Raw genomic sequence first — 18,447 nt, 5'->3', positions numbered from 1 at the left:
AGCACCTCTGTATTTGTTCTTTTTGAGAATCTGGAGGAAAAAAATGCGAGTGACACTAGGAAATACTTTTAAAAAATATATTGTTACCTTCTGTGTACTTTATTGGATGTTTGTTTTTCAGGCAACAGCAGAACAAATTCGCCTTGCTCAGATGATCTATGATAAGAACGACGCAGATTTTGAAGATAAAGTGAAACAAGTATGTTTCTTATGGTACAGAGTTTTATGCCTTGCAATAAGGTGCTCCAAAGCTGGCTTACATTTTGGAGCTAGAGCATCTGTTTCTAGTTTAGATGAACTCTTTTTCAGAAGGACATAAGTTTACCTAGGAAAAGATGCTCTTATTGCACTGTAAAGTCTGTTTACCACACAAGAAATTGTGTGGTAATATAGCTCTGGCTGTATAGTTACATTGGTGTATTTTCCTTTGTAGGCAAGCCTCTAAGCCAAAACTTACCTACGCTAATGTCTCTTCCAGACTGTATCTCTCTAGTATGGTCCTGATGCTTTAATGATTGTTAGAATAAAGAGTGCGTTCAGCTTGTCCATATGTACATGCACATGGGAAAAATGTCACCTGTGTAAACCGAGTTTTCTAATACCTTGGCTGTTTTTCAGGAAAAGTAAAAACCTAATCATAGCTTAAAGGTGAATTGAAGTGTTATTTTAAGACAATAAATAATCTGACCTCCCAGATCTGTGTATGCATTAAAATGATAGAATTATACTGTGAAAATGATATCTCACACCATTTCCTCTGCCATGCTGAGTTTTGGGTGTAGATGCTCAAACTTCCATTACCCAATTCCAGCTGAGACTGTTTATTCAAGCAGTACTGAGAATCCAGGTTCCTATTCTGCTGTGGGTGTTCATGATTTTGTCCTAGTGAACGCATCATCACAACTCACAAAGAGCCTAGGAGTACCTCCAGAAGGAGAGAAGAATTAGTGTGAATCCATTAATGCAGCAGAGGAGCAGATGTATTGATTTTTTTCCCTTTGTAAAACCTTCTCTGAAGCATTATTAAGCTTTTTGTTGTTCTTGTTATAAACTTGTTCTGTTTCTGTGTGAGAAGTGAAGTCTTGTACTTCCTGGAGCCAAAGGACCCTCATTAATAGTGCCTGTAGCTCTGCTGGTGGGAAGGATAAGAATTAAGTTCTACATAGGAAATCTCCAATGTTTTATGTTGTGCATATATATTTCTAGCTCATGTAGTTTTTTCCTTTGGGTGAAGTTGCTGGATGTTTCATGACAAACTCTGATTATGTCCATCCTGCACTCCTCAGGATGTGCACTGCAAGTCCATGGAGCATAATTCAGTACTAGGCCCCCTTAAGCAGCCATTGCTTATGCCTTTTGTGTGGCCTTATTCTGAAATGGATTGACGGAGCTGATCTGGCTAAAAAATAACCTTTTTGTTAGTCTGGATGTTTCTCCAGATAGATCTGCCGTGGCTTGCCTTATGTCTGTTCTCACACAGTAGGATAAAGAGGGGGATGTTTGATGGGGAGGGAGAGAGGCTGATACTGGAGCTATCCTGGTCTTCTACATCTTTACCCTCATATACTGCTGTCTCTGGGGTGACAGCATTTGCTGCAAGCATAAAGGAACAAAAAAAGATGTGAAAGAGTGTTTTCTTGATTACCATTTAATGTGTGTTTCATCCTGCCTCTTGTCTGAATCCCAAGTAGATCTGTAAAATGTGGATACCTTTATTTAGGATTTTAGTTAGCTCTGACACAGTAGCTATGCACTTGTTTGGAATCTGTGGTGGTACTAACTCTTATTTTCTTATGATGATAATTTAGATACTTTAACATGTCTGACTTTACTGCCAGCTTATGGAAGTGACGGGGAAAAACCAGGATGAGTGCATAGTGGCATTACATGATTGTAATGGGGACATCAACAGAGCAATCAACATACTCCTGGAAGGAAATTCAGACACGGTAAGATTTTACTTTCTATCTAACAGCTCTTTCTGTTTGCTGCATCTTTCTACTTCTGAGAAGTGATTGGGAAAGTCATATTTCAGAAGCTTTCGATTTCCATTCCTCCATTCAAATTCTTTTGAAGGAAAGAGAGACCGGGGTAGTGTCTTTACAGCATGCATACCTTAGAGCAGGCTGAACCTTGAAAATGTTGAGGGTGTTGAGCTGGTCTCTTGCAGAGTCCTCTGGCTTTCCTTTATACGCAGCAATTTTAACTCTGCAGCAGAATTCAGTGCTCTGTCAGACAGAGGCCTCGTTTTTTCTGCACTGTTTGTAGTTACTGTCTGGCACCTCCACAACCCTGAGACCTGATGCTGCCACAAAGGGCCTTTTCTATAAACCTAAAAAGCAGATAGGTATTTTAAGTTGTGCAACTTCTGTAGGTGTGTGTTGCCAGTATTGAAGTTGGAGGAGGTTTGCCCGTCTCAAAGTTGCATTGACAACGGTACTAATGGTAGAAGAGCATACAGGCAGTAGTTGCTCCTTTCACTGTGTGGCTTATTTAGATGACTCCATTGTAAAACAGAAAAAGGAGACTAACCAATGTGTATGAAACAACAAGTAATGTTGCATGGAGCAATTTTTTATCCTAAGAGGTATCAGGAAAATGTATCTTGCTGTGGTTGATGTCTTTCCTGGAGGGAGTTCTTAGAGTTTATCTGAGGCAGTAAACCAGATTCCATCTCATCTGAATTGGGAGAAAGACCTGGACATCCTTTCTTAATGCTGAATGTACAGTATTTCCTGTGATTTGTCAGGATGTATACTCTGGCTCATTGTTAATGAGGAAACTCACTCCCCACTCACCTTACCCTACATCTAGGACACATACTGCTCTAACTGAGGGGACATTTCCCCTTTTGATTTATAAGAGTTGAGGTCATCTAAATCATGCTAAGTATACGATATTGAATGACATGGCAAATTGGAAGTAGAAGAGAGTCTCTCACCTTGATTAAATCTGTATTGGTAATGTGCTGGTTTTATGTTCTATTGTACTTCTCGTATTTGCTATTTTCTAGTTGAAAATAGTTTTCTGGTTGATAGAGAACATTAAATGCTTTCTTACTTTAGCAAATTATTATAGGCAGTCATGACATGGAAGAAACTTTCAGAACTCAGCAGTTAGAAGCAGTGTATCCATATGTTCTGCTCTTTTGACAAGTCCCTCTGAACCCACTGCCATCTGTAGAAAAAATGCAACTCAGAAACAAGTGCAGAGAACTTAAAGGGTTCAGGGGGGGTTGGAACTAGATGATCTTTGAGGTCCCTTCCAACCCAAACTATTCTATGATCCTAAGGAGGAAGGAGTGTTAATTGAAGGGTGTGAAGAAATTTGTTCTTCTTTATGGAAGTTTGTGGCCCTCCAGCTTGAAGGGTTTGTTTTAAGGCCATTATACTCCAGACAGTTTAGCTGTGGATTTGATGTAAAGTTGGAAGCAGAGGTACTACTAGTTCTGAATGCAAATTCCCACATCTCTTTTTCTAGTTTCACTCTGCTTTGCACTAAAAGTTTGGTGGGTTTTTTTTTTTACCTCATGTGGAAAAATATGTGCCTATCCACTTTGAGGAATTAGAAGAGCAAGGAGTGATAGTTGGATTGTCTATTTATAATATCTTTGGTATTCTGCCAGTTTTGTGGGGGGTTTTTTTGTTTGTTTTTAATGTGATCTTTAAGGCTTTATGTTGTGTGACTTAGTCGTTATGAAGACTTTTCATTTGGAACAGTTGTGACAGTCTAGCTTTGAATAGACAGAGGCTTGTTGATGAGAGTAGAGAAGGGCATGTTTCTTTGCCCAAGGCTTCTATTCATTTAACTTCTTATAGGTATAAGATCCATTTCATGCCTGACCATATTTTATTTCCTAAACCTCTGAAGACAGAACAAAGGGGACCTTTCAGATTATTTTTCTTTCTGTCTAAGATCAGGCCAGCAAGAAGGCTTCTGTTACATTATTTTCGAAGGTCAGGCCCACGACTGTAATTTGTGTTGCCTCAGGCATCCTCAGCTGAAGTTGTAATCAGTTAGCTCCCTTAAAAAAAACCAACAGCTTTGATAGGCTGTGATGGATTCCCATGCCCACAGGTAGCACCATCCTCTATCTTAAAGGACATGCCCAATTTCTGAAGGCTTTACTCAAAGTTATAAAAAAGCTTAGTCCTAATGCTTTTATAGTTGTCCTTTTACTGATCCTTCCCAAGTCATGTAAAACCTTAATAAGGAGAGGCTGCTTCCTCTTAAGCTTTGGAGGATCATCCAGTTTTGGCTAGTTTTTAAAATGGTCTAATATCTTTTGGCACCATGCCCATCAGTGAAATAGTAGTGCATTCTGAACTATATAGGTTTGGTGCTTCAGTTGTCAGTGCAGTTATTTTTTTCTCCCATGAGGTGACTCTAGGAGTGTTTTAGTGTGTAATGTGATTATGCAGACTATGGCAGGTGAAGCCATATGTTAATTACTGGAGGAAACAGAATTTTCTGTTGCATAAATAACATGGTGTTGCTTAAACACGTTGTTTTGTACTTCTGATCCATGCTGTCTGCACTCACCTAAGTTGGCTTATGATGATGTGGTCTTTTAAACTGGAGATGAAATTGAAAAGTGATTTCAGCCTTCTTTCTCACCTATACCATGTCAAAAAATGAGAGACTAACCATTCTCCTAGTACCTATTCTCTCAAAGCAAACACTGAAACATTGAGTTTATACTTGTAAAATGCTTCATCACCTGCTTTCTCAATTGTGTTAAGTTTTCTTAATTCTAGGCAGCTTGGACTAGCTCATCTTTGCCTACCTCATAAGAGCTGCTGAGTTGCTGTTGTCTGAATTGAGAAGAGAGAGAACAGGACCTAAAAGTGCTGATAGCCAACCTTTTTTGTTTGATGCCAGTGCCTGTTGGAGGCCAAGGCTTTATGTAGTGCTTCACAGTTGAAGACACCTTATTTGCATATGCAAATTTCCTGCCTAAATACCTTACCTAGACTATAAGTTCCTGGAGCTGGGGACATATATATATATATATAAAAACATATCTGCCATCTTAATGCTTTGTAATAATACCTTTCTTTTTTGCTTTGCAACTATGGCTCAGTAGATTAACTATGCAATTGCATAATGTATCAGTTGCTGTGCTATTCTTAGTGAGGGTTTTAGTAATTTTATTTTCAACTCCTATGGAGCCAATATGATCCCTGAATTTATTTTAAAGATGGAGTTTAATATTAAAGCTGAAGCCTGATATTTGGACCTTGGTCCTTTGTCTTGTTTAGACATAGTTTTTCCTGTATTTTGCCATAGTTTTTCCTGGTTTTGCTGTGTGTGATGAGCTGTAGCTGTTAAGAGTGGATGGTGTGGCTTATGGCTCCAGTTCTTCCAAGTTGTTCCGCCAATCTGTCTCTTGTGCTTGAATTTTAGTACGTCTGGATAATGTTTTTTTCTTTTTTCTTTTTTTTTTCTGGTCCCCTTAGGCCACATACTTTTTGTCATCAGTCTTTTGTTCAATGATGCTTATAAGCAATTTTTTTGTTTCCTTGGGAGAAAGGAGATAGCTCTGTGCGTGCTCCCTTGTTAGATTTATGGAGGTAGTTGAGAAGGAAACTGTTGCTTGCTTCGCACGTTTTCTGTATTGTGGTCGTATATAGGCTTCCTGAACTAGTAAAAGTCCATTATAGCCAGAAATATTTGGGATTCTCACGTTCCATAAGAAAAATACAACTTCTAAAACTTTTTTCTTTTTCACCTCTTCCCAAAAATACAGCCTGCATTGCCATTTGTGTAAGTGTAGTTTGCAAGTTATGAGGTTATGCAAATACCTGGTTTTTCCCCATGAACTGGAGGGGTGTGAGGTGGAAGTATGTATTGAGAGCTGTCTCTTCCTTTTTGACTTTTGTATCTAATTCTATTCTACCCAAATAGACTTCTTGGGAGACTGTAGGGGGAAAGAAGAAAAGCCTTGGAAAGGAATGTTCAGAAAACAAAGAGAACAGAGAAAAACGAGGGGACAGAGAAGTGAGTCGCGGACGGGGAAGTTCCAACAGACGGGGAAGAGGAGGCAGCCGTGGCCGAGAGTGTACGTATAGGGATTAATTTTTAAAGATTCAGACACTTTTCTTGCAGCTGAAGCTGGCTGAATTGATAGTGAATGCTTAATGAAGTAAAATCCATCCGAGCTATAGCTCAGTGCTGAAGGGATGGTAACTTGTTTGTGCGATGGGTATGCTTCATTGTCTAAATCACTTGGCTTTGGGATGGTCTGTGCTTGTTCAGAGACACACAATTTAATTTAAATTTCTGTTCTTTTTTGATTAATTGATCTTGTACAAATTGCTGTTCTTTATGTAAGTTTTAGAATGAGTCTGTAAGACTGCTTGAGAGCAAGTATGTCACTGCACAGCTGATGCACTTTTTTGTTTCTTTTAATGAAAAAATTATCCAGACTCCATCTCCTTTTATTAGTGGGAGAACCTGAAGATGTTCTCATCTTCTCATAAGGGGAATGAAAAGACTGGGATCATTATTAATCTCTAGCATATATTACTCACATAAGCCAACCAAAGGTGAGTTTCTGCAACAGAGAAAATTCCTTGTGAGTTGAAACATTAAAAAATTTGCTACAGTTTATACAGCTGCAATAATACATTGTATAAAAGCAAACTGATGTTTCCAAGTTATGTAGCATGGCATTAGATCACCATTAGATACATGTTGCTTTTTTCTCTAAGTTTTATCAGAAGTATCAAAGCTGTGTACATTGCCGGTAAGGGCCTTACACAACACTCATGGATGAGGAGAGAAAGTTGAAAGAAAAGAAATATGTTTAGCTTTTCACTTAAAGGCGGGAAAAATGTCTATAATATTAGCCAACTCTTGTAATGAATTATTGGAATATATTCAAATACTGTGGCAATGAAGACATTGTGTATCTTTGTAGAATAATGTCAAGATAGAAAAAAATATTAATAAAACTTGCAGCTGTACTTAGCATAAATTGAAATCAGATCCATCAACATGAAAGTGAGGGGCAATTTTCTTTTTGTAGAGCCAGATGCTGCTTGTCTTTTTTTGTAAACTGGAATTAAAGATTTTTTCAGATGGTTACCAAATCTTGATATTCTCTTCCCAGCTTTATGTCCAAGCATTAATGATTTTTGTTGCTGCTGTTAGGAGAAGTTGTGCAGTACAAAATACCAGCAGTGTTTTTAAGTGGCCAGTCATTTTTATTTTTTATTTTTTCTTCAAGGAGCTAGCCATCATTCAGAGTACATCCTCAGGAGTTTGCCACAAAATAGTTAAGTGGCAGTGCTTTTCTAATGCCTCGCCTTCACCCAGTCATCATTCGTCTGATTGAAATACAGATGAGAATTCTTCTTAGATTCCCTGGTTGTCCAGGGATGTGGTATGGACAGACAGGAGAAGAACTGATGTTCTTGGTTATTCCTTCACTATTGCCATCCATTGCATTATCAAGAAAGTATAACATGAGGCAGCTTTATTTCCCACCTCATTAAAGAGATGAGGCCATACTTAATAGTGCAGGCTGCAAAACACAGTGCTTTTTCAAAAAACAGAAGTGTGTCTGCTGAGGGACATTTCCCTCTTATTAGATACTTCCTAGTTGTCCAGTGCAAAGTAAACATTACTTGCTTGTAGCTGGGCCCCCAAAGAAGAGGGGGTGACTGAGATGTGTTGACCAGGCCACTTTAAAATCTTGCCTTTTCATTTGAGGTTCAGGTTAAGCAGATGGCAATATTGTTTCATGTATGAGTCTCTAAAGCTTCTCTTAAGCTGTCCTCTCTCCACAGTTAGAGCTGAAGAGAATGGAGTGGACAACAATCAAGGAGACAGGCCTTCAGACCGTGGAAAACGTGGCCGTGGGAGAGGTGAGATGGTGGCATTGGTGTGGGACTGGCACTGATTTCATGTCCTGAAATGGAACTCTTCCATTTATTTCTGTAAACACTTCTTTTTAAGCATTTGTTGGTTATCCTTGATTCCATAAGCACTTTAACCACCTTTAATTTAGATACGTCCCTCCTCTTACCCCTTGCTGTGTCTTGGTCTCAGAACAACTTAAAAGAATTGGCACAAATCACCTTTATGATAATTTCCTGTGTAGCAGGCTGGTGTGCTCTGGCTGTGGAGAGCTGTTTTCCCAGATCAACTCATGCCAGCCTCCTGGCTCCTCAGGATGTATCTTGGCAGCAGGAGAGTACAAGATTCCATCTGTAGGACATTTGGGGGAGGGATTTGATGTGTACTTGTGCTGTTTCTGTGGGGTGGATTCAGTTGTCAGTCAGGCTTGCTGTCTGTTTTCGGTAGCCAATCAGAGAAAGTACACACTACCTTAGAGGATTTATTGTAACAGAAGGAATTTGGCATGGAAGAGTTGATGAGGAGAACTGTGGAAAAAGAATACTGTGGAGTCTTAGGTACAGGTCTGATCTTATCCTGTAAAAGGGATAGAAAAGATGTTGATAATGGATGTGGTGTGGAATCAAGGGGTGTGTAGTTGGTTTGGATTTTCATAGTGGAAAATGGAGTGGAAAGAGGCTTGTTTTTTTTCTTGGAGAAGGAAAAATGAAAATGAGTAACCTTGGTACAGTGCAGATTGTGTGGGGAAGTGGGTATTAAATGAACTAAACTGATAAAGTGCACAGCTGAGCTAATGTACTTAATAAGTAATGTCTGACTCATGAAAAATTCGGCCTTCAGAGGACTCTTCTCTTTGGAATAGCCACTAATGAGGCATTCAAAGACAGGCACATCCAACTTCATTGTCTTCAAATCTGTATCCTGAAGTAGTAGATGCAAAAGCTTATAGCTTCCATAGGGTTGCGAGAATGACTTGGTTGTGCCTGTGAATCAGCATATACCAAATGGTGTGTGCAGAGAGGTAGCTTGGCAGGGGAGGATGTGTTATATAGTTCACAGCTATAGTTTTTGGTATCTTAGCACTATTAATAGATGGAATGTAAGTGTTTCGGTATTTGTTTTATAAAATAATCCTTTATATTTAAATATAAATGTAGGATTTTTTAAAAATTGGTGGGTGAAACTTAGAGGTTAATTTCAAATGCAGTTTATTTTTTACTTTGTAACCTTACGAATAGTATGCTGCTTTTGTTGTCAACACCGTAGCTCTCTAGATGAATATCATATGTTTCAAGCCAACAAATTTAATCATCAGATCAAATTGATGTATCTGAAGAAATAGGAACAAATTCAACCAATTTCTGTTCACTGGTTTAGTGTACATAGTATTACTGTATCTCTCTACCAAATATTTTAGCCTGTACATTCAAAGTATTTTAATGAAGTGTTCTCAACAGTCTGTGATAAACCTGTTGAACTACTCCAGGATCATTATATTAGAAGCGTGTGTATTCTGTGGCAGGAAATACCTAATTTAATTTCATAATGCAAGGCCTTGTATAAAACTGTGTAATTCACTTCTCAGTGTTTTAGGGATGCATGATCTTATTTCTTTTGGATATTAGTAGGAATGATAAAAAAAAGCTTCATTTCATTCAGTAGTCTTTCTTTTCTGTTACACGGAATAGTCAAATGTGGGATGAACTAGTTCAGCTGAAAGTAAATAGATTGTTGGTAATCATGACAGAATGCCTTTTTAGAAATGTTTCATGCAGAGTGTGTGTGTGTAGGAATCTAGGCATTGGATACAAAATTAGGGGTCAGCTAATATGAGCAACGCACCGTCTTGCTATTTTAAGCTACCTTCTCAAGCTGGAGTTATTTTACTGGCTGCTTTCTAGGGGAAGGTTTGCCGGGCCATCGTATTGCTGCTTCACCATAGAACAACATAATTTTAAGAAATGATATCAAGGACATGTAGTGATAGGACAAGGGGTAATGGCCTTAAGCTGAAGGAGAGCAGCTTTAGATTAGATACTAGGAAGAACTTCTTTATGAGGTTGGTGTGACACTGGAACAGATTGCCCAGAGAAGATGTGGATGCCCTGGCATTGGAAGTGTTTGAGGCCAGACTGGATGGGTCTTCAGGCAACCTGGTCTAGTGGAGGGTGTCCCTGCCCATGGTGGGGAGTTGGAACTAGATGGTCTTTCAAGGACCCTTCCAACCCAAACAATTCTATGATTCTATGATATGCACTGAAAATAGCAGAAATGGGATTGACACTGGGATGATAATGTACTGTTTACTGAGGGGGGGAAAGACCCTGATAATATTTAAGCCTTGGTGCTATAGGCACTAGCTTTGTTGTGCAGTAGATCTTATGTTAAAGACTGTGTGACCTTCCTTGCAACTTTATGGGGTAGTAGGTATACAGTGTACAAGCACCTCTGGTTGCTGGTATGCAGGAGATCAGGGATTTGAAGTAGATAGACGTTTTTGACTTATTAACAGAAAGGAAAAATGCATCACAAGATGTGCTTCAGGACACATCCCAGCTGGAATTGCTCTGCTCTTAATCTTTGCTTGCTAAACTGAGGGTGTAAAGTTTGGCTTGCGAAGGAGTCAAGGAATTTTTTTTTTTTTTAAGGTGGGCTTCCTATCTGTCTGTCTTCTCAGAACTGAATTTCTTGAATGAATTTAATTTAGATGTAAAAAATAGTATAATGGTGATGGGTAGTAATTGCATCAAAGTGATTATATTTGTGTGTCAGTATTGCAAGGATTTGTAACTGTCTGGAATAGAATCTTGTGAAGGAAATTAGGGAGGAAGATGGTTATGTCTTTAGGATTGTTAGCTTTAGAAATGTTTCCTCATTTGTGTTTTAATCAGCTACGGTGTTACAAATTGACATACTTTAGGCTCAATTTTTTTTTTTTTAATGCTGATGTTTTGTACTATTCTCAAATCTTCAGTTTCAAGTGCAGGTCTCATTTTCCCACTGTCTTCCACCTCACGTTGAAAAGGATGCAGTGGAGCTAGGAAAGCCTTTTGAAGGTACTTGGAAGACTGCATTTATGGGGTATGAGGAACAAGCAGACTAGGACTTCTCCACCTGCAAAAGAGAGGGCTGAGTGGGTGTATGGTAGAGATCTGTAAAATGTTTGCAGAGAAGGTTCTGTGGGGAAATCAACTGATCACTCCAAGCAGGTATGTGAATGAGGGAGTATTAAAAGAAATCAGTAGGTTACAGGTTCAAAATGGACTTACGGAGGTGTGTGTTCACACGTGTAGTTAACCCGAGGAATTCCATTCAATAAGATGTTATGGATGTTGAAAATTTACACTCAGGGAGACTTGACAATCCTAAAAAAGAACCACAGCAAGAAAAGGAAAAACCACTGAGGGTTTTGATGTATGTAAACTATCTTTGGCTGAGGAAGTCTGAGCCACAAATGGTTGAAGACCAGGAGAGTGTCCAGAGAAACTGCACTATGGTTTCGGTTCTCATGCTCTTACCTAGATAGCTAATTGACCATAGCTGATAATGGAATAGGTAGATGAACTTTTCAACTTGATTCAGCATAGCAATTGTTACAGATTCACGTGTAGCAATTCTGCTGGTTTGCAAAGTGAAAATGGATTTGTTGCTTTTACTTCTGTTCCTTTATTCTCCATAAATGTGGATGCTGACAGGGATTTTTTTCCTAGCAAAACAGCAATAAGAATGAAAGGGAAAAACATTAAGTTTTAATTTTGGACTTAAACAGCATGACAAGGAGCTTTCAAACTCTTGTTTTTTCTGCTGGCTGTATAAGACAGCAAGGCAGCTTACCCTTTTTGTAAATATCTGACTATAGTCGAGCTTGTATTCTTGATCTCTTTTTTTTAAACGTTTTTTAGGTAAGTATGCTATCCTTGAAAAAATTGAGCTTCTGTAATCAGAATTGCATGTCTAAACATTTTCTTGTTTTAAAAGCTTAGCATAGTTGGCACAGGATGTATTTTGGAATTCCTTTGCCAGAGCTATTAAGGATGTTGGTTTTTCTAAAACTTGAATGTGGAGCAGACCTTTTGGAGGTCACAGTCTGAAGTCTGTTTAGTTTTGCTGTAGTTTGGTTCTGCATTGGTTAAGAAGCTGTGTGTGTCATGTAAAGTTGTGTTTTTGTGTTGGTTTTTTTTTTTTTTAGATTAACCAGAACTTAGCTTTAACATGTTATTTATTTTCTTTTAAACATAACTTCAGAGTGGAAAGATTTTCTGCACATGCATCTAAAGATGTTTACTAGAGTACATGCTGTATATAAAACTGATCTTCTAGTTTTATGACTAATAAGAGAAAAGCAATTTTAATTATTAAATATAACTTCAGTGTTTGTTTTTGGTAGTATGGAATACCTAGAATACAAACTTTCTATACTTAGCCTCCTTATCTCTTCATAAGGCTTAAGCCTCTGTTGCCTCGATGTCTGCTGGGAAGATGGCTGGCTCTGGTCTGTGCTCTGGAAATGCAGGGCTGTTTAGTTACTGTGTAGTCAGAGATAAGCACAAATCTAGGGTGTTGCCTGCCCTTCCAGTCTGCATTTCCTTTTCCTTTCAGCTGTTCTTAGGCCTCTTTCTTAACCTTGAAGTGTCTTCATCCAATTTAAACCTGTCAGTGTGAAAACCTGAGTTTTAAAATAAAGCACCTGTGCTGAAGTGGAACGATTTAGGTTTGCAAACTCAGCTAACTGAATTTCCTACAGAATAGTCTATTAAGTTAATGAGATAGGCCTGTCCGAGTTGTAGTACTACACACTTTCTCATGCTCTGTCCTGGTTTTCGGCTGGGATAATTTTCACAAGAAGCTGGGAGAGGACACAGCCAGGACACCTGACCCAAACTAGCCAAAGGGATATTCCATACCATATGATGTCACGCTCAGTATATAAGGGGGGAGCTAACTGGGGAGGATGGGTCACTGCTCAGGGACAGGCTGGGCATCGTGTTCTGGGCAGTGAGCAAATTGCGTTATGCATCACTTGCTTTGTATATTCCTTTGTTAGCACTCTTGTTGTTGTTTCCTTCTCTCTTTGCTGCCCTTGTAAGCTATCGTTATCCCAACCCATGAGTTTTCTTTTTCTTCCCGTTCTCCTCCCCATCCCACCAGGGGTTGGAGAGAAGTAAGCCAGTGGCCGTGTGGTGCTTAGATCCTGGCTGGGGCTAAACAATGACATGCTCCCATGTTGTGTGCATTTGTTTTGGGGGAAGAAATGTTGTGAATGAGGTGAACGATTCTTTCCATACATGGATGGTACCAGAGTGAAGACTTGATTGTGTGATTATGAGTGTTTTTAACTCCCAATGGGTTTTAATGGTAACAGAAAATCTCACCACCTATCTGGGTGTAAGTGTTGAATTCTAAAGAATTCATTCCAGAAAAGAAAAATGGAAATTGAATAAGTGATAGCTAATGTGAACTTAGTCAACAAAGGGAGATGTGGTGGAGAGCAGAAAAAAACCTCCAGCTATACACAGCTGAAAAGTAACAACGTTAAAGGAAACAAAAATATATTTTAAATAGTTGATTGTTTTAAATGTTGGATAGGGATAGTAGCAGCAGTGTTGATTAGAATCAACTTTAAACATAGTTTCCTATTTCTGATTTCCTGGAACAGAAATGAGTACTTGATGCTCTGGGCTGTTGTTTGTAGTTCCAAGTATAAAGGAATGCGAAGAAATGTTGTGAGGGTTTATATTAGGCAGGGCAGTAATTTTGTTCTTTGCATGGTGTCTGTCATTGGCTTTTGTGCTCAACATGCTGATTGATTGTAAGAAAAGCTATTCCTTTAGACTCACTAGAACATTTAATGAGCTACTGCCAAGTCACTTGTTGCCTTTTTGTGGGTAGGTAAACATATTGATTGTAAATGACCACAGAAAAGAAACCCACTTTTTTTCTCAACATTGACGGTTGGGATCTAAACCATATATACACATCTTTTCAGAGTAGTGTTAAAACTGTTTTATGTTTCAGTCATAAACTGGCATCACTGGTGGGAGAAATTAGTCCTGTCTGTCTCCTGGTGCATTTGAACTATATCAGAGGATTGATCTAAGTTGAAAACTAACCAAATCAAAAAAGAAAAAAGGGGGCAGGCAGCATGGTAGCTGGGGACAACAGGGTTTTTTTGGTGGCTTATCTTGGTGTAGTTGCCCTTTTGGCTGGGATAGAGTTAATTTTCTTCATAGCAGCTGGTATAGTGCTGTGTTTTGGATTTAGGATGACAACAATGTTGATAATACACTGATGTTTTAATAGTTGCTGAGCAGTGCTTACACTAAATGAGGGATTTTTCAGCTTCTCATACTGCCCTGCCAGCGAGGAGCCTGAGGGTGCACAAGAAGTTGGGAGGGGACACAGCTGGGACAGCTGACCTCAACTGGCCAAATGGATATGCCATACCATATGATGCCATGCTGAACAAAAAAATGCCTGGGGCGAGTTGGTCCCAGGGCAGGGGTGTGTCTGTGGAACACTGGCTGGGCATTGGTCAGCAGGTGGTGGGAAACTGCACTGTGCATCACTTGTTGGTATATTAATAATAAATATTATTATAATACTTTCCCTTCCTTTTCTGTCCTATTAAACTGACTTAATCTCAACCCATGAGTGTTACCTTTTTTTCCCAATTCTCTCCTCCATCCCACTGGTGGGCTTGAGAGAGTGAACAGCTGTGTGCTGTTTAGCCGCCTGCCAGATTAAACCACAACACTGGTTTTCTGGCATTTAACAAGGAGGGAACTAGTTCAGATTGCTGATCCAAAAGCGAACTAATAATTTTGTCTTCTGATAGTGGTTTTGTACTCACTCACAGGAAAGATGGTCAGGGACTGTTTATCAGGGAGTGCAGTGACAGGACAAGGGGGAATGGGTTTAAGCTGAAGGAGGGTCGATTTAGATTAGATGTTAGAAAGAAATTCTTTACTGTGAGGGTGGTGAGGCACTGGAACAGGTTGCCCAGAGAGGTTGTGGAGGCCCCATCCCTGGAAGTGTTCAAGGCCAGGTTGGATGAGGCTTTGGGCAACGTGGTCTAGTGGAGGGTGTCCCTGCCTACAGCAGGGGAGTTGGAACTAGATGATCTTTAAGGTCCCTTCCAACCCAGACCATTCTATGATTCTGTGTTGAAAACTGTCAGTGCAGGAAAGAGAGCAGAGCTTGTGATCATTGGTGAGGAAGGCCTCTGTTGCAGTAGTTCTGATTTAAATGGGTTTAAGTTCTTGGTGGGATTGCATGCTCAGAATTTGGGTCCCTGGTTTGAATTGCAGCATGAAGCCCCATTTTCTCACTGACCTTTTAGTCACTTAAAAAGCATCAAAAGTTTGCAGATACTCAATGGGCATTCAAAGTTGCTTCATGACTAACTTCTGTGTTAGAAGATGGTGCCTTCTAATTGTTTTAAGACCATGTTTAATTTTGGCAGCTGAGAGAAGTAACTTTCTTCACATGAGAATTTAAGAATATTATTAGTGATCTGGTTGTGTCAAAGAGAATATGAGTCCTTCACACTGGCATCTTACATTAATGACCACAATGTATGAGATTCCGCATGCAAGTTAGAGTGGTCTTTCAATGGTGAGTACTCACTGTCCCGTATTTCGAATTAGTTCTTTGTAAGTGTCCTTTCTAGCTTTGAATTTAGTGATTTTTGTAACCCCACTGATTTGGTACTTCCCTTTTGTCTTAGAATGCTTTTTGTTGGATTTTTTTGATAAAGCTTAATTTAATTTCAGTTTTAACAGAAAGCATAGACACAGTTTTACGAAGTTAAGGCAATCCACTTGAAATTCAAGTTCAGGATTAATTTTCAAAATGATCCGACATAAAAAACCCCTTGCTGGCTAGTAGTCTAAGACTGTGTATGGAACTTCAAGAACAACGTGATTTTTTTCTAGCAATTTCTAAAATTGTTAGAGGATCTTATTGCTGTTTTTAGCCAGTAGTTTATTGTGCCCGTGCTGGTATGGCATCTTACATATGCCTTGCTTGCTAAAACATCATCTTGTGTTTTAGGTTATTCTTTCAGACTTTTGTACTTGTAAGTCTCCCCAGCCTCATCTCCTCTTATAAAATCTATTTGTACTTTCATGCTAGCTATTCCATCTAATCTCTCTGTACCTAATGTCTGCCTCACTCAAAAATATTTCTGCTTGACTGTGTCTGTGATTTGTAGCTCCCAATCGATCTTGTAGCTGAGCTTGTCAAAAAACTGTAGATCTCCCTTCTGTGCATCATTAGTAAATGGTGTTTAATGCTGTACTGATAGCTGTAGGAAGTGAATTTATTACTTACATGGCCCCTGCAATGTCCCCAAGTAAACTTGTTTAGCTGGTTCTACTCTTAAATTACTTACTGGGCAGAAAGATAGTCTGGAGTGCACTGACTTCTGTGCATCTGAGAGCTGTGACCTTGTTGGATCGACCCCATGGATCAGCTTCCCAGATTGGGGATTTTTGGTGGCAAAGTAGAGAAGAGCAGTAGAATAGGTAGGCTGATCAAGGAGGTTCAGAGGCCAAGTTACAATTGGTTGGGTACAGCAGGGTCTAGGACACTGTCTATGGCAGAGCAAAGAGCACAGCTCCATGTGTGGGCTCAGTGAAGAGGGATGGCCATTACTGGTTTGCAGCTGTTGTTAGCTCTTTCTTAATCTCTGTCTGTCCTCTCCACAACCAATTGTGAAAAGAGAGCAAAGAGGGGAAAATGTAGAGATAGCAGGCCTGGCCTAGTGTCAGACTTCAGTTCTGTGTTCTTGCTCTTCTGTGTTGCTGGATGAGGATCCTTCCTCTGTGTGTTTCCATAGTTCCTCTTGGCTAGCAGTTGTCATCTTGTATAGTATATGGGTAAACTCTTTCATCAAAATGTGGGTAAAGCTATCCTGCTGTTTTGATGCTTCTACGAAGTCCTTGAAAATTTAAGTAGTAGACATTTTAGAGGTCCAGAAATGTCTTTTAAAACTTGAACAGTGAACTAGAGTAAGGGGGAGAATGAGTGATGAGGGGAGGGAAAGGAAACTCGTAAAAATAGGAACTTCCTAAACTGGTTTTACCATGTCCTGGAGCTACTGCTCTTTTTCAGTTTAGGTGGTCCCCTGGAAATAAGGGGTAACTTTGATCCAAATTCAAACAGCCTATCATGGGTGATTCTGATGTTTGGACAACCAGTGCATTGGTGACATAGAATGATAACTATTGTGCTCTGGTAAACTTGTACTTGCTTGGTGGCTTATAATTACCACATAATTTTGCTGTTAAAATAAACATAACTTTGTTCTCAGTGTGCAGTTCTTGACCTCCTCCTGTTCTTGTATTACAAAAAAATATTTATAGTCTTCCTCAAAAAAAAAAAAAAACCAAAAAAACACCACACTGGAAAAACCTCAGATATTGAGGTCCTAAAAAAAGGGATAAAAAAATCTATGTAGAAATAAGCATGTAAGAAATAGTTTCTAACAGTTTACGTAGACATGTGCTGTATGGATAGTTAAGTAATACAAAAATTTTCATGCCTTTTTGGCACTATGCAACTGTGGTGGGTTGACCCTGGCTGAAGGCCAGGTGCCCACCAGAGCCGCCCTCTCACTCCCCTCATTCACTAAACAGGGGAGAAAAGGCATAACAAAATGCTTGTAGGTCGAGATAAGGACAGGGAGAGATCACTCACTAATTGTTGTCACAAGCAAAACAGACCGAACTTAGAGAGGGAATTCATCTAATTTATTACTAGGCAAAACAGAGTAGAGGAATGAGAAAATAAAATCAACTCTTAAAACAACCTCCCCCCACCCCTCCCATCTTCCCGGGCTCGACTTCACTCCCAGCTTCAACCTTCCCCCCCTCAGCGGCACAGGGGGACGGGGAATGGGGGTTACGGTCAGTTCATCTCACGGTGTTTCTGCCGCTTCTTCATCCTCAGGGGGAGGACTCCTCTCATCGTTCCCCTGCTCCAGCATGGAGTCCCTCTCACGGGGTGCAGACCTTCAGGAGCAAACTGCTCCAGCGTGGGTCCCCCACGAGGTCACAAGTCCTGCCAGCAAACCTGCCCTGGCGTGGGCTCCCCTCTTCACGGGTCCACCGGTCCGGCCAGGAACTTGCTCCAACATGGGCTTCCCACGGGCCACAGCCTCCTTCAGGTGCCTCCACCTGCTCCGGCGTGGGGTCCTCCACGGGCTGCAGGTGGAATTTCTACACCCCCTCATCCTTCCTCCATGGGCTGCAGGGGGACAGCCTGCTTCACCATGGTCTTCACCATGGGCTGCAGGGGGATCTCTGCTCTGGCGCCTGGAGCACCTCCTGCCCCTCCTTCTGCACTGACCTTGGTGTCTGCAGAGTTTCTTACATCTTCTCACTCCTCTCTGTGGCTGCAAAAGCTCTCTCTCTAAGTGTTTTTCTTCTTCTTAAATATGTTATCACAGAGGTGCTGATTGGCTTGGCCTTGGCCAGCGGCAGGCCTGTCTTGGAGCCGGCTGGTATTGGCTCTATCAGACACAGGGGCAGCTTCTAGCAGCTTCTCACAGAAGCCACCCCTGTAGCCCCCCCCCGCTACCAA

The 18,447-nt window shown here is 40.2% G+C and overlaps 1 protein-coding gene across 11 annotated transcripts in view; it reads left to right on the top strand.

Annotated features, from left to right (window-relative positions):
- UBAP2 (ubiquitin associated protein 2) overlaps nucleotides 1–18,447 on the top strand; it is a 127,968-nt gene that overhangs the window by 27,062 nt on the left and 82,459 nt on the right. For all 11 annotated transcript variants that reach the window (XM_054811182.1, XM_054811185.1, XM_054811184.1 and 8 more), the window contains 4 exons: nucleotides 122–199; nucleotides 1,839–1,949; nucleotides 5,908–6,061; nucleotides 7,794–7,871. In XM_054811182.1, coding sequence (XP_054667157.1) covers nucleotides 122–199; nucleotides 1,839–1,949; nucleotides 5,908–6,061; nucleotides 7,794–7,871 — 421 coding nt within the window. The remainder of the gene's footprint in view (nucleotides 1–121; nucleotides 200–1,838; nucleotides 1,950–5,907; nucleotides 6,062–7,793; nucleotides 7,872–18,447) is intronic.

Source organism: Grus americana, chromosome Z (assembly GCF_028858705.1).
Source record: "Grus americana isolate bGruAme1 chromosome Z, bGruAme1.mat, whole genome shotgun sequence".
Lineage (NCBI taxonomy): Eukaryota > Metazoa > Chordata > Aves > Gruiformes > Gruidae > Grus > Grus americana.
This window is presented reverse-complemented; position numbering and strand designations above follow the sequence as displayed.